The following is a 15,384-nucleotide window of genomic DNA, read 5'->3' as shown; positions in this document are numbered from 1 at the left end:
TAATACAAATACGCACTAAATCACATAAAGATAAAGATAGAGGTAGAATTAAATCATAAATAATGAGAATTTGAATAATAAGTGTGAAGCATGAAAGTCAAAACACGAAATGTAAAAATCATACCAAAATTATGTGACTTAAATTATATACTGTGCATACAAAATACTTTCTTCACGACATGATTGATTCTAGACCAACCATAAAAGTTTATGTTATTTTTTTTTATTTATCTGAGTCACTTTGGGACTACCTATGCCCACCTCTATTCATTACACACGGGTGATCAATAAAACGACTGCGGTTAAAATTTTGAGAATTTGTTTCCCTCTCCTTTAAGTGAAAAGAATAATAATGTTGCAACATTTGGTTTGAAGGAATAAAATTTCAAACATAAATTTTTAATATACCTTAGATAAATAAATTAAATTAATATAATAATATTTTGTATAATTATTTTAAAAGAAATTGCAATGGTGGTGATAAAAGGCCGCAGTGGAAGGTAGCGGTGACAGTGGTAACGATGACAGCATTGGTGTGGCAGTGGAGGTTATGGTGTTTTTTTTTTTGAAACATGATTTTTAAAAATAAAATAAAAATTTATATGAAATGCAACGACCATTTTATAAGTTGAGATTAAGTGTAACAAATGAGCATTTGCTCATTTATTCAAAAACTCAAATGGTTAGATAGTGTTGCATATCCATTCATTTATACCCAATCACTTTCAAATCCGAATTCGATGTGAGATAAATGACCCTTATTACATCAAAGCCCTTGAGATTTTAGTCATTTAGAGATTAGCAAAACCGCAAATTTAATAAATGGAAAATTAACAGAAAAAACAACCCCAATATTTAGTGGAAGAAAGACAATGAATGAGATGCCTTAGGCAAAATAGCAGAAAGAGGAAGCCCTTAACCTAAATGATTTCAAGTTTGCAGGAAGAGTCGAACAAGTTGCATACTTTCCAAGGATTTTCAGATCTCAGGGCTTCCGTGACGCCCTTCCTAATGATATTTATTACCGAACCAATAATGTAGGTGTATAAAAACAGTAAAAGAAAGAGATACATTGCATTAACTTTTTCAGCATTAGAGAAACATCAATTCTTTAGCATAACATTTCCGCTAAAACTATGTGATGCGCCAATATTAACATAACGCCCACCAAGATCAGAAGTTGAGATTACATCAAAATATTGGGGGCTAAATTAGTGAGTTTGCACGGATACATTCTAAAGATGTTTAGAAAGGATAGACTCGACGACACCTTGAGCTATGGGGTGATAACAGTCACGAGCCTCTGAGAACACCCTTTTGGCAAATATCTTTTCCTCTTCCTTTCCAGTGCCCTGTACAAGTGCGGTATAGAGAGGGCGAAGATACTTCATCCTCCCGACTTCTTTTAAAGTCTTCTCCACCTCGCCGTAGTAATCTCTGCACCTAGACGAAATGGCCAGTTCGAGAAATGCCACCTTGACCTCATAATCTTTTGATTCGGCCAGCCTATAGCGTGCATCCAATGCTGAGACCTGCACAACCAACCACATAAATAATAAGAAAGTAGCAACCCTGTGGTTACTTCTTTGGAACCAAGCAATCACTAAATAATTGAAATTTTCCATGTGTGGGCATTTGCCGTATTTGAAACGAGCTTAAGGAAAAACAATATCTTAAAGTAAAACAATCCTCCCAACAAAAGATGGCGGATATAGACATCCTTTCAACAACAAGACACAGATTTAATTTAAGCACATAAGTCTTCACAGCCCAGTTGTTTTTTTAGTGGCTTGACAATGTGGGATATTCCAACATCCACATTTCCAAGATTCAATAGCATTGGATACAGAATGCTTTCCAACCAAATGACACTGACCTCCTAACAACTTTTTCTTTCTTTTCTTTTCAGTAGGTAAATCACACATTTACAGTAAACACAGAAAGCACTCTTTCCCTTTTTTCGGTAGGTAAATCACACACATTTACAATAAACGCGTAAAAGCACTTAATTCAATCTGTCCATACTAACTCAAGTTACTCAACCACTTAAAAAACACCCACCATGTCAAGAGTGACGAGATGCATATCTACATGAGCTTTTGGCCAATGTTTAAAAGAGTCTTATTTAACAACTGCACTCTACTGGTCAAAAGTATGAAACAGTTCAACATTAGTGGATAATAATACTTGATGAATACAAAAGACCATCTTCACTAGGAAAGATGGCATCAACTAACCACTAACCAGAAGAATAAACTACTATACTAATTTTTGAGTTCCTTGCATAATCCACAAAATGTAAAAAAAAAAAAAAAAAAATTGTTCAACAAAATCAACAACTAATATAAACTTTTTGACTATCTGCGTACTACTTGCATAAGAATAGCAGTACCGGGTGTATTAAATATATGAGACATTATACCAATAAAAGATACAATGGCCAAATAATTCACGGTGTCAAAATATGTTATTATCTATTCAAACCATCAATAACACTGAGAATACAGAAAATATCATCGAAGTTGTCAAGCAAAAACCATACCAGGTTTCACTAGAGAAGAAACATTACCTGTGAAGCTTCAACAGATTTGGGCAGGTTCTCCAAATAAAGCTCCCATTCTTGTCCTTGCCAATCAGCAACTTCATCCTCTCTTGGCATCCTACCAAGCTTGAACTCATTTGCCAACGAAACAATCTTTGAATAGATGTTGGAAACTGGTTCCATGGCATCAGGAGGGATACCAGTACCCTCGGTCCATAGATTTAGATCAATCTGATTCTCTATTCCAGGGACATTCACTTTCAGAAAATCGAGAAACATATCAGTATCAATGGATTGGAACTTGAAGGTGGCAATATATTTCTTGAGGAATTCATCAAATGCAGGCCTTCCAATCTGAGCATTAAACAAAAAGAATCAATCAGGCTCTCTCCACTAAACAACCTTTAGAGTTTAAACTTAACAAACAAAAATACCTGTCGTTCAATGCGCCACAAAAACTGAAAACCTTTCTCATATGGAACTTGAGAATATACATCATCTGGATCCACTCCTTCCTGGTTTGTTTTGAGCTTTGTGAACTCCATATTGTCTTTGAATCTCTCCATTTCCTCGACCAAGCCTCTCCAACCGATTCCAATATTTAATGCAGCTCTGTCCTCTCCTTGCACGGCCTCAACAATTCTCCGTTCTGCATAAGTCGTGAAGCCCTAGAATGAAAAGTAAGCAGTGTGAAATTATTAGCAGAAACACTACAGCATGGACATGTGCAGATCACAATTGGACCAACCACAAAAACCAAAAGGTCAAAAAAATCATTATTTTGCAAAGCCTCGTGAAGAGATCATGTGAATACAAAGAATCAATTTGTCCATATTTTCTTTGCTTGGTTTACAGTTGCCCTAGTATTGATCGATGAATTTTTCCAACGAAGCTATGCCATTCTGAAAATATATATATAAGCGTTACACATAGGAAGCACTTAATATGCGAGTTTCTATTCTTAAGACATAAAGAACAAAATCCATGCTTATTTCTAGATGGAATGAAGAAACCTGTCGTGCACAACTGCAAAGTTAATGTGTGTGTGTGATGGTGATCGTGATCTTCAATCAATGCATACTTGTAGCGATATTTAACTAGGTTGATGCATATGCATATTGAAGGATATATGCTCATCAATTTAGCTAGCCCTCTTAATTAGGATAACAGAAATCCATTTTATAGACCTCAAATCCGTTAAGGATCACACCATATGTTGTACATTACACTTAGAACTCCAAAAGGCCTTTGCGCTTTAGTGTGCCTCGAGCATTTAGCAACCATGTGATGTGAATTAAATGACTCCAATGAGTTGTAGCCTTTGAAAGTAAATACTTTGCAAATAAGGCCATCAGGATAAGAACTGAGAGAAATCACAATCACTGTGTGAAAGGGATCATTTGCTATACTCTGTACATAACCATGTTCAAAAATCACCTTCTATGAGATGGCTTCCACATTTAGAAAGAAAAGACCCATTGAATTGTGCATTTCCGTGGCTAAATGGAGGTAAAATACAACATATTCATGAAATTCCAAAATGCAGCCTAATCGAACACAACAAATCTTCAGTCAAATCATTCCAAATGGCAATTGAATGAACAACATTTAAGTATAGAAGTGCAATAATATGCAACAAAAACATAACCCATTATGATGACTAAATTAATCTAATATTCACCACATCATTATCATTGCCATTTTAAGTAATATTCGTACATATTTAGTTGGTATAGAAGTGCAATAATATGCAACAAAAACATAACCCATTATGATGACTAAATTAATCTAATATTCACCACATCATTATCATTACCATTTTAAATAAGATTTGTACATATTTAGTTGGTATTATAGTATACAAATTACCATGGAAAATAAATCAAACATACAAGTACAAAAATCCCTCAATTACACCTACCTCATTCAACCAAAAGTGGTCATTGGTCTTGTTGGTAATCAAATTCCCAGTCCAGCTATGAGCAAGCTCATGCGCCACCACTTGTGCTCCACTGGCATCCCCCTTGATCACCGTCGGGGTCAAAAACACCATCCTTGGATTCTCCATCCCCCCATATGGAAAGCTCGGTGGCAACACCAACAAATCAAACCTCTCCCAGTCGTAAGGCCCAAACAACCTCTCCCCAACCCTAATCATATCCTCCGTCCCCGCAAACTCCCTCGCCGCAGCATCCAACACCGCCGGCACCGACTCAGCGTACACCCTCGTCCTCGGCCCCACCTCTCTGTACCCAATCTCCCCAACCGCAAAAGCAAACAAGTACGAAGGCACCGGCTGCTCCATCACAAACTCCTCCACCACCCTCCCTTCTGCACACCACAACGAATCATCGCAAACCATCGCCGCCTCGCCGGCCACCGGAGGCCGCCGCTCGACGTGCCGAGCCGACATCACCGCCGACAGCTGCCACGGAACATTCAACCGCGCCGAATAGCAAATCCTCGCGGCCGGTGTGTCCTGACACGGAAACACCGAACGGGCGTGAATCGATTGGCATTGGGTGTACACAAAGGAGAACGATTTGTTGAAGGTCTGCGGCGGCGAGAGCCACTGTAGAGCAGAGCTTGAAGGGCTTGTGGAAAAGATCACCAGGAATTTAGAGTGGTTAGAGAGAGAAACGGTGAGGGATTGGCCTTTGACGGGGTCTACGGTTGTAGAGAGAGAAAATGGGAGAGGGGTGTTGGTGTTAGGGTCGATGACGGAGGTGATGGACAGAGATCGAGTATCTAGAGAGAGAGAGCCGAGGTGAGGGTTTGGTAGAGAGAGAAGGGCCGAGGCGTGGATTGTGGAAGCTGAGAAGTCGAAGTAGAGAGATAGAGAGATGTGGATGGCGAGTGGGTGAGTGGAGTCGGTGAACGAGTGAGGATCCATGGGTGCCATTGAAGGAGGTGGTGTAAGGAGTGAGAGTTAGGGTTAGGGTTTGGAGTTGCAGAGGGGAGAGAGAGAGAGAGAGAGACAGACAGACAGAGAGAGAGAGGTGGTGACTGGTGCGTAGGATTGCAAAAAGCGGTTTTGAAATTGTAGACAAAAAAAATGAGAATTTATTCTACTTGACATGTAATCTTGTAGACGACGATTCCTAGGATCCGAAAAGTACTGTCTTGTTTTAAATTAAAAGCGGTTTATGAAATTGTAGACAAAAATGAGAATTTATTCTACTTTGACTTGTAATCTTGCAGACGACGATTCCTAAGATGCGAAAAGTAATGTCTTTTTTTTGAATTTGGAGGGAGAGTCGCATATTACTTTATTTTTCTTATTCGAGAACTAGAGTATATGTTAAAGGTCTATGAATTATTACAAAGGTAAATTTTCCAAGGTAAAAAAACATAGGTAAAATTTTCATTAACTTTTCAAGATAATAATTACTGTAACCTTTTTCATTATTAGATAAATTAATTCGGACAATATTTATCTATTCACAAATAAGTAAGAGACCCCACCATTTTTAATGTGGTTGGTATACTATTATAAAATCAAAAAAGTAATAAAAAAAATAAAAAAACCTCAATTTATTCCAAAATACTAATAGTTATTTTCTTTATTTATTACTTTCATTATTTTGTATCTACAGATTATGCGTGTATTTATGTTTGGACCACATTAGTTGTCAATATGAATCACCTACCCCACCTATTGAATAAGTAAATATTATGCTCTTAATCTTAGAGACGAGTTTGGGCAAACACCTGATGATCTCGAACAGCCACAAGCCACGAGTTGTTTTTGCACCTTATATGAATTGTTTCACCTTTGCATGTGATTGACTGAACTTTAGTCAAGTCAAATCTAAACTCTTCGTGAACAACTTTCATTTGAAGGCTTAGTCATATTTTAAAATTTAGGATGTAATATTGTCATTAGCCTAAAATGCATCGTTGTGGCCATTGACTTTGCAGAATGTTGCTGCTTGGGCTGAAGCTCAACATCTTCGCAGACAAATCGGTGAGTTAGATCGTAAAGGAAAGATATAATGAATATAATGTGTGTCCAAAATTACCTAGCTTATCCGATAAAGGGGGGTGTGGATAAATGGACAAATAAGTAAAAGGGAGACTCCACAGGGGAGATTGAGAGCTCGATATCAAATAGCATGTTGTGGGTATGGGTGAGTGTGTGTGGTGTGCAATGACGTGATAAATTGCATGTTGTTACAATCTCGAAAGGGAAGCCAAACGTCTCGCCTCATATATTGAAAATTGGAATTTGAATCTCCACAATCACCTCCAATGAATTTTCTTGTTAGATGGTGTCTCATGATGCCCCAATGTTATGTTTGGTGGGGAAAAAGAAAGATGAGTTTAGAGAAGATAGAAATGAAAAAACAAACTTCTTTGTTTAATAGATATGAAAAGAGATGAGAGATGAGTCGTTTTTCATTTTTCACAAATGTTCATTCCTCTAAGTATCGAGGGAAGATGCGAAAAAGGCAAGTGCTACTATAAAAACTTCTAAATTACAAAACATTCCTTATGATTACTACTAATTAACCCTCTTACTTAACAAAGAAATTGTAAAGTTATTAAAAAAAACACATAATTGATACTTCTACTTGGAGGGGTATGATGGTAAATCACTTAGGTGATTACTCATTACATTGTCTCTCTCCTCCGCACAAACCCAGACGGAGAAACTGTCGAACACCACCAGTCTTCAAAACTCAAAAGAAGGGCGAGACAGCTCAGAAAGTAGAAAGAAAGAGATGGACGATTACACGCGAGAGATGATGGAGCTCAAGACCCTGGTCACTCGAACCCTAGAAAAGAAAGGCGTCCTCGCCAAGATCCGAGTAAATCTCTCTCCCTCTCTCTCCTCATTTTCTCATCACAGATCGTCTCATTCCCATTGCAATCTATATAACTGCTATATACCTACAAATGTCTGCGTATATATGCATGTTCATAAGTAGAGATTCAAAGTTTGTTGGATCGCTTGGTGAAATGTGTATATATGCACACACAATATACATTTATTTATGCATATATGTTTGTATATGCAATAATTGGGGACTAGCTTTGAATGGGATGGGTTTCCCGGCTAGTCATGTGGGGATTTATAGCTTGTTTCTTTTAGCAAAAGATGTGGTTTTACTATTGAGAAGAAATTGTCATTATGCATACTTTAGATGCTAGGGCTTCTACATTTTGTCGACTTATCTCACAAGTTATAAAATTTTGATTAACACCGTTCCAAAAATGAAAATTGAAGAGCTTTTCTGAGAACAATTACTGTAAATGGAAATTTGTACAAAAAAAAAGGAAAAAATAGGTTTTCAAAGAACTGTTTTTTAAAGTTATCTGGAAATAGCTTTTTGTTTTCTGAGTTCTTGAGAACTGTTATCAGAAAACTGAACCAAGCAGGCCCTTTTATTTTTGGGAGGGGGGAGTGTTAAAGAGCATAAACTTGCTTGTTGATTTTGTGCTTGCAACAGGAGGAGTCATGTATTTCCGTGGTTTGGGAACATTGGTATTTTAAATATTATTTCAAGCTTGGACTTGGACCAGATCATATAGTGCGGCGTTAGAACTGGAGCACTGGTTATGTTGTATTCCAGTGGTCTTGGATTGAATTACCAATTTAAGAGCATTAATAGATTGCAGCTCCCAGTAAGTGAAAAGTTGGATCACCTATGGAGGTGATTGGAACACTGCAAAGAAATATAGAGGGCAAGTTGTGTTGAACTCAAGAAATTGGTATAGATTGACTTACATGCTCATGCATGCACTGCGTTTGAGTTGGTGGTGTTGGCAAGTTACATTCATAGATTTTAAATAAAAGCCTCACCGACTTATCTATATCATTGTTGGTGCATTGATTGTTGGAGCATGAGGAGGATTCGATTCTTTGTCATTCTAAGTGTTTGATATGAAGATTATAACTTTATATATATTGTTATTTTAAAGTAGAAAATTTGTCTTTCTTTCATTCACACGGGTTAGTTTCCTGACAATACAAGATGCTTCCATCTATGTTTGACATATTTGATTTTCGTGTTAGGCCGAGCTAAGAGCTAGTGTTTTTGAGGCAATTGAAGAAGAGGATCAGACAATTGAAAAGGAAGAAGGATTGCCTCCTGCTTTATTGGGTAGCTGTAATGATCGTGCAAAACAACTCCATGCTTCTCCTTCAGGTTCCATTGCATATCCAAATTTTCCATTTCTCCTTCTCTCTCTACCTCTTGAATTTAAATTTTGGATGGTAACCTTTTATATCGGAAATACCTCGATTTGTACCACTCCCATGTTTGTGTAATTTGTTGGTTTTCGAACCCTTCACAATATTGAATCATTTATAAACATCTGTGCATTTGTGCACTTGTGTCTTTGAGAGAGGTTAAAAGGTTTGTATCCTAAAATGGTTTCTTTTACAATTTTTGATCCATTTGGCATGCTAAATACAGGGAGGTTGCTAACTGCGCTGGTATGTGAATATTTGGACTGGGCACAACTGAGCCACACATTAAAAGTTTATTTGCCAGAATGTAATCTGGTAATGATCTACATCTCTTTGCACCATTGCTAATTTTCTCAATATGTTTATTTTTTTTTTTCCAAATTTTTTTTTTACTTTGTTTCTTCACCTTTTGTTGAATTGCTAATGGTTCTGTTTTTGGTTGTTTTGTTTTTTAATTTCAGCAAAAGGATTTATGGAAATCTGAGTTAAAAGAATTTAGTAGCAAGAATGGATATGATATTAACAGGAATGGGGAAAGTGGTCCTTTGCTTTTGGATGTCCTTGAAGGGTTTTTGAAATATGAGGTCTGATATCAAATCTTACCTGAAAATTAATCTTTTTTCTTTTTGGTACTAAACTCATAAGTTGTAAGAGACATTACGTCTGACATGTGAGTGATATCTTTATGTTTTAAAGCCAATTTATTTGTTAAATGTGACCGGGTTCATCCAGGCAGTTAGTGAAAGCACTGCATAGCGTGTTACAGTATTATTTAATGAAAAATCAGTCATCTCTGCTGCATTAAGTGTATGACAACCTTTGACTAGACAGGGTGTACCTTTCTATCAGGTTTAGTAGCACAATGTTTGACAAAGGGCAGTGGTCCTGCATTATCTTACCTGTTTCTTTTTTACGGAAAGTCATCGCCTTTTTTTGAAGGAGCGAAAGTGCAGCCAGTTTGTAGATTGGAAAGCAACTTATTTTTTGTTATTTAGCTGATCAGCAGGGTATATGCTTTTGGTTTATCCCAACTTGTGTAGTTGGGATAAATGGCTTTGTTTATTTAGTTCATTTTATTTTTATATGTGGTTATATATTCCATAATGTTTAATTTATGTACACATGAAAAAAGTCATCAGCATTCAATACTCTGTTTTTCTCTGTGTCTTTATAATAAAAATTCTATACAAGATCTATTCATTGCTTTAGATATGTCATCTGTGAACCCTGTCTCTGTTTGATGATGTTCTGTATTTCTTTTAGTTAGATCTAACTATCGTCAATTATGCTCGTGTTCTTGCAGAATTTATCACAAGCAAGGGGTCCTGGAAGGAGACTAACTACTCCAGACGCGGAGTCCTTGTCCAATTTAGAATCCCGAAACATGCGGAGACCTTCATCATCAACTATTGCTGGGGGATTACCTCCATTAGGAAGGTGCTTGACATTTTTTCATCTTTTGCCCCCCACCATATTATTTTCTATTCTTAATTAATATGCTTTTTGTTTTTGGGCTTGCTTTTGCTAGGCCATTTCCTGTTTCGCATGCATCTGGTTAGTGTCAAACCTATTTAACATTTGGTCTATTATTTTTCTTTTTTAGCTTGTATTTCTCGTTATCTGATTCTTTTTAGCGTTCAGATAGGAGAGCCGGATCCTCTATGTCTGGTTACAGGAAAGAAGAATACAATTGGAACAATGATGAGGTCTCGGAGGATGTAATTCGTGCTTCAACTGCCTTGGAAAACCTGCAGTTGGATAGAAAAGCTCGGAATCTGAGCACCTCTTGGCGGTTTGTCTTTAAACCCAGAGCAAGATTTTCTTTTAATTATCATTTGGTCGTCAACTTGTTGGCAAAAGTAAAATCAGTATATGGCATGGGGCATTTTACTATTGGGCTTGAGCTCTAGAATATTGACTTATCATTAAAGAAATTCCATGACTTAGGATTAGGAAGAATAACTTCCTCTTTATGATGTAGGAAGTTCTTTTCTGACAAAACAAGCTGGCTATACATTTCCATTTTATAAGATTAGATATCATGTAGTTCATCAAATTATAGTAGCACAGACAATTTTGTGGCTTTTTCATCCAATACTGTTAATTCATTATTTAGTTCTTCTTCCATTTTTATTCTTTGCTGCAACAATCTTAGTATTCATGTTCTGTTCTTCTGTGGGGACCAGGATCCTGGTCTTTTGCAGTCACCGATGCCTGATTCTTAAAAACACTGAGCCTTTTCTTTAATGAGTTAAAATTTTCCATAGTAAAACCAAATTATAAACTTCAAGTACAACGATCTTTTCAACACTGGGATTTTAAGCTTCCAGTCATGACAGGGCAGACACATGATAGATTTTCTTAGAAATTATGGCACTAAATTGAAGCTACAGTTTGGTAGCACATATGGATATCTAATTCATGGAAAATAAAATTTACTTTCCTGAAAAGCTCTGAAATAGAAATTCAGCATTTATTTCGATGAATCTTTTTGCTTGTCAATAAATAGGGAAGAACCAGGATAAATAAAAAAATAAAAAAAATAAAAAAAATCCCAAACGCTTATCTTAATGGCACTTTGTAACCATCTAAGTTTGCGAATCTCATTCTGTTTCCTGGAGGTGTAGGCACGGCCACACCTCATGAATCTGTTTGTGCTTGGTCTCAGCTGTCAGGATATTAAACCCAGTGCCATGGCTATCTGTACCTGTACAAGCCTAGGATCTCTCTCTAATTGTTAGAACAAGGCTGATAGTGTAATCAGTTTACTTAGGATTGTTTATGGACTTGATATCCAAGGTTGAAGGTGAGTTGTTTGAGGAACTTGGGAGCATTGGATAGCCGGATCATAAATCGGGATGAGATTTCAACGTGCCTAGGTAGGCTAGGTTCTCTAGTGAAACAGTTGGTGTAGGATTATTCAGAGGGTGAGAGGTTTTGTCTCATTCGTTTACCCTGTCACTCTTTAAGTTATATCCCCTATAAAATGCCAATATATCTTTTTGAATATCAATATGTGTGAACTGGATTGGTTCCTTTCTTAGCGTGGGCATTTTCATCGATGCTTTCTGAGAAGCTCTATCTGGATCTACCCCGGATCATTTCTATATTGCCCTTCAGTTTGTCCATTTGTCTTTAGTTTGATAACACGTAGTTGACTTAAACCTGTCCCAAGCCAAAATGCCAAGGTGATGGAATATAAACTCTTTGATAGTCTACGAGGTGTTTAATTTCTGGGAGAGGCTGCAAATTATCAGATTTGCAGCTTTGAATTATCAGATTTTCTTTGATAGACAATGAAATAAGACGACCTTTGAATTTTATACATAGGGTGGAAACGAATTGAGCCAACTGCCAAGCGTGAGTTTGGTCTGATCAGGACAAAAAAAAAAAAAAGAAGCGTGAGTTTGGTGGTGTTGGAGTTCTGCTTGGTATGTTTGAGCACTCAAGCCAGGATTCAGTAAGCTATAATCATCGAGCTACTGAATGAACTCAATTTGATGATGGCTCAAAGAGATGTAGAGTAAAAATTAGAAGGCGAGTTGTCAAATTTCTATTGTCCACAAACGTGTCTGAATACACCTTTTTTACCAAAGGACATCTCTTTTTTACCTTGATTTTTTTTAATGCAAAATGTAAATATAAAATCTTGGGCCCCGATAACCTCACATGACTGAACAAGTTCCTGTACAAGTATTTGATATTTTATGAATAACGATGGAATTGCCTAAAAGTACAACATATCCCATTGTGAAGAAACCTTTTTTACGAGCATGAACCGAGCTGAGTTGAGTTTGGACTTGACTGAACACCGCTCTTTTGAGTGAGCAGGATTAATCTTAGGCTCGGACTCAGTTAGGCTTATCTATGGATGACCGTGTGTAACTAATAAGATGAGCCGAGCTTGATCCTTTCTCAGCACTACTTGTATATTTCCTCAACTTTTTCGTTGAAGATTATTCAACAAGATTCCATTCCTTCCAGTTCCTTCTTGAACTGAAACCTAAATTCCAACCCTCCGCTGTAGTTCTTTACCCTTTTGAATCCCATGGGGCCTTTGTTAAGTGGATGCAGATTAAATGTTTATTTTTCTTTTTCTTTTCCTGTAGTTAGTTACTTATCAAAAAAAAAAAAAAAAAAGGGTGTGTGGGTATCCATTGGACATTGGCTGCCTTCAGGCTCTACTTTGAAAAGGACATGATGTATGGATAAGGATTTCATATAACTAACTTGCACTTGGAAACAAGAGTTTGATCAAAAAATGAGAAATTGGAATTTGGTGGCTTCTCCCACGAATTATGTTGTTCCAATTTATAGTGCAGCTAAATTGTATCTTGGTGTTCTAAGAGCAAATAGGCAGGGAGATTCTCTTTCTGCATGGCGTCTCGATCTTGTTGCCAGTTTTTTGACCAGAGTCACTGCAATACTTGGTTGGTAAATCTACGGGGAGGCTTTTTGCGTTGAGGAAAAACTAGTTGAAATGCCACATTTACAATCTGCTCATAAAAACAATTTTGAAGAACATCCAGAGTGGTTCTGGATTTGCAAGTCGTTGAGCCTTTTGAACCTCATTACCAAGATCTTCACTTCCATCTTCTATTTACCGTGAGATTTAGGCTTTAGGATCAAGCATCTAGTCTTTCAAACCTACAATATATTTTCTTGCAAATCGTATCTTGGAATGAATTGTGGCCTTAGCTTCTCTCTGATTTTCCACACTTAGTCAAGGAGATTGTTTTCTGTAGGACTCCCTAGAGTACCGTTTTGCTGTCGATATGCTTCAAAGAAGTTTACAGAGACATTTCTTCTCTCATGTATATATTTTCCAAAAAAGGTCGGAAAATTTTGTTGACCATCTTCACCATCATTCTAAGTTAACTTAATCCATTTGGAATTGGCTCTTCTCTATGGCAAAAATTGATGAGCTCCGTCTTCATATGTCTGTCTTGTGATCCCCTTTCCTGGGTTTTTTGAGTGGCTGATGGGCAGCAACGGAAATGCCTATTCTTCTCAATTCATTTTTGGGGACAGGAGAGGAGGAATCATCTCAAGTGTACCCAATGGTGGTGTTTTCTCCTCTTAGTTCTATTTATTGGTGCCTTCTTCCTTTTACATGGGATCTGCCTTCCAATTTATATATTATCCTCTCCTAGTAAATTTGATGTTCCATGAACAGAAGCAACCAATTTCTCTCCTACTGTATTTACGAGAACTTAGTGGAGCTTTATTCTCATCCACCGATAATCATGTGATTAATTGTGCATGACTTTATTCTTGATCATTGAAAATGAATGTGATTTATTGTGTCATATTCTGTGCCATGCTTTGTTTTTCTTTTTCTTCTCTTTTTTTAAATTTCGTTTGGGGATAGAGAAGGGAGGGAAGGAGGATTTGACACACCAGAAGCTTTGGTAAAGATGGCAAAGCTAGGTATGCTAGAATTACATGTCTGCATCACAAAGAATATGATTTTGTAACTAAGATAAGTGACTTCTCGTTTGAATGATGACGTATATAACATAAATCTACTTATCGTCTGGTGTTTTTAATATCTAGAAACATGTGCAAGTTTATATATACTATCAGTGACGGCACTCTACTAGCGCCCCCTCCCCCACGGGTTCTATAACTTTATCATTTCTCAGTCAATCTAATTGAATTGTATTCTTGGCCTCTGATCCATGTTAGTGGTTACTTAGGAGTTTCTGAATTTCGGATGCAGGCACGCTGGGGATGGAACCGCTGATGATGATGGCAGGCTTGACCATATGTAGCTGAATGATATCTTCAAAGTATTGCATGTGTAGTTTGTCATGTATTTTAATCTTATCCATCAATTAGTTTGATATCAAATCAGGGTATAGACATTATGTAAGTTAATTTTACACAGTGTGCATTGTGTTTTAGTGTTTTGTGTGCGCTTTCGTCTTTTGACCCTCTGAAATTTCATTCAGCTTCACTTTTCCCTAAGATGTTCAAAGTGTCAAGGGTGGTTATTGTTGTGATCATTATCTGCTCATTGGGTAAATGTGGTGCCTGTGCTTAACAGGATGAAGACAGCATGAACATTGATGCAAAGATGATATTAATTCGAATTTGTTACAACTATAATTGGAAACATGACATAAATTCAATCACTGAGCATTTTTTATTTATTTATTTTTTTTTCAAGGTGAAGTGATATCTTTTTTTTATTTATCCAAATGTAATCTCATTAGGGGCAATAGTGTGAGTGACAGACTTGAGCACAGTGGAAGGGAAGTGTGGTTAGTATGAGATTATGATATTTAATGAAATTTCTGAACCCCCACCCCCCACCGGCGGCAGTTCCTTTGTTTTTTTAAAGTTTCTTCATCGAGTAAAATTAGAAATGTCGATACATGCATATATTAGGGTTTTGCATATTGTATTCTTCAGTTCTGTTGCTTCTTTACCTAAATCTGTTTTTGAGTAATATGTGCCTGAGAGAGGATTGATTCAAGCAGCTGTTAGGGTTGTCAATTTGAGTGTTATTCCTACCACATCAAAATGGTTGTAGAGCAAGATTAAGTATCGTTTATTATTATTATTATTAAGAAAATGTGAAATTTATTTCAAAGTATACTTAGAAAAAAACGCTTTATTATTATTATTATTATTTGTTTTT

At 36.8% G+C, this 15,384-nt stretch overlaps 2 protein-coding genes across 2 annotated transcripts; one reads left to right on the top strand and one right to left on the bottom strand.

Annotated features, from left to right (window-relative positions):
- Positions 1-1,055: 1,055 nt before the first annotated feature.
- On the bottom strand, positions 1,056-5,682 carry LOC132271020 (leucine aminopeptidase). The gene is made up of 4 exons (XM_059772254.1): positions 4,464-5,682; positions 2,977-3,210; positions 2,570-2,896; positions 1,056-1,532 (listed from the first exon to the last, which is right to left on the bottom strand). The coding sequence occupies exons 1-4, from the start codon at positions 5,442-5,444 to the stop codon at positions 1,236-1,238; spliced, it is 1,839 nt and encodes a 612-aa protein (XP_059628237.1). The 5' UTR covers positions 5,445-5,682; the 3' UTR covers positions 1,056-1,235.
- A 1,492-nt stretch (positions 5,683-7,174) lies between these two features.
- Positions 7,175-14,708, top strand: LOC132271019 (protein TONNEAU 1a-like). The gene is made up of 8 exons (XM_059772253.1): positions 7,175-7,353; positions 8,562-8,694; positions 8,965-9,053; positions 9,200-9,322; positions 10,042-10,175; positions 10,267-10,292; positions 10,380-10,530; positions 14,461-14,708. Exons 1-8 carry the CDS (start codon positions 7,267-7,269, stop codon positions 14,510-14,512), a joined length of 795 nt encoding a protein of 264 aa, XP_059628236.1. The 5' UTR covers positions 7,175-7,266; the 3' UTR covers positions 14,513-14,708.
- The last annotated feature ends 676 nt before the right edge of the window (positions 14,709-15,384 follow it).

This window comes from Cornus florida, unplaced genomic scaffold (genome assembly GCF_030987335.1).
Source record: "Cornus florida cultivar Cherokee Brave unplaced genomic scaffold, ASM3098733v1 CherokeeBrave_3.0.0_Hap2_Chr08, whole genome shotgun sequence".
NCBI classification, from domain to species: domain Eukaryota; kingdom Viridiplantae; phylum Streptophyta; class Magnoliopsida; order Cornales; family Cornaceae; genus Cornus; species Cornus florida.
The sequence above is the reverse complement of the archived record's forward strand: the minus strand, read 5'-3'. Positions and strand labels throughout refer to the sequence as shown.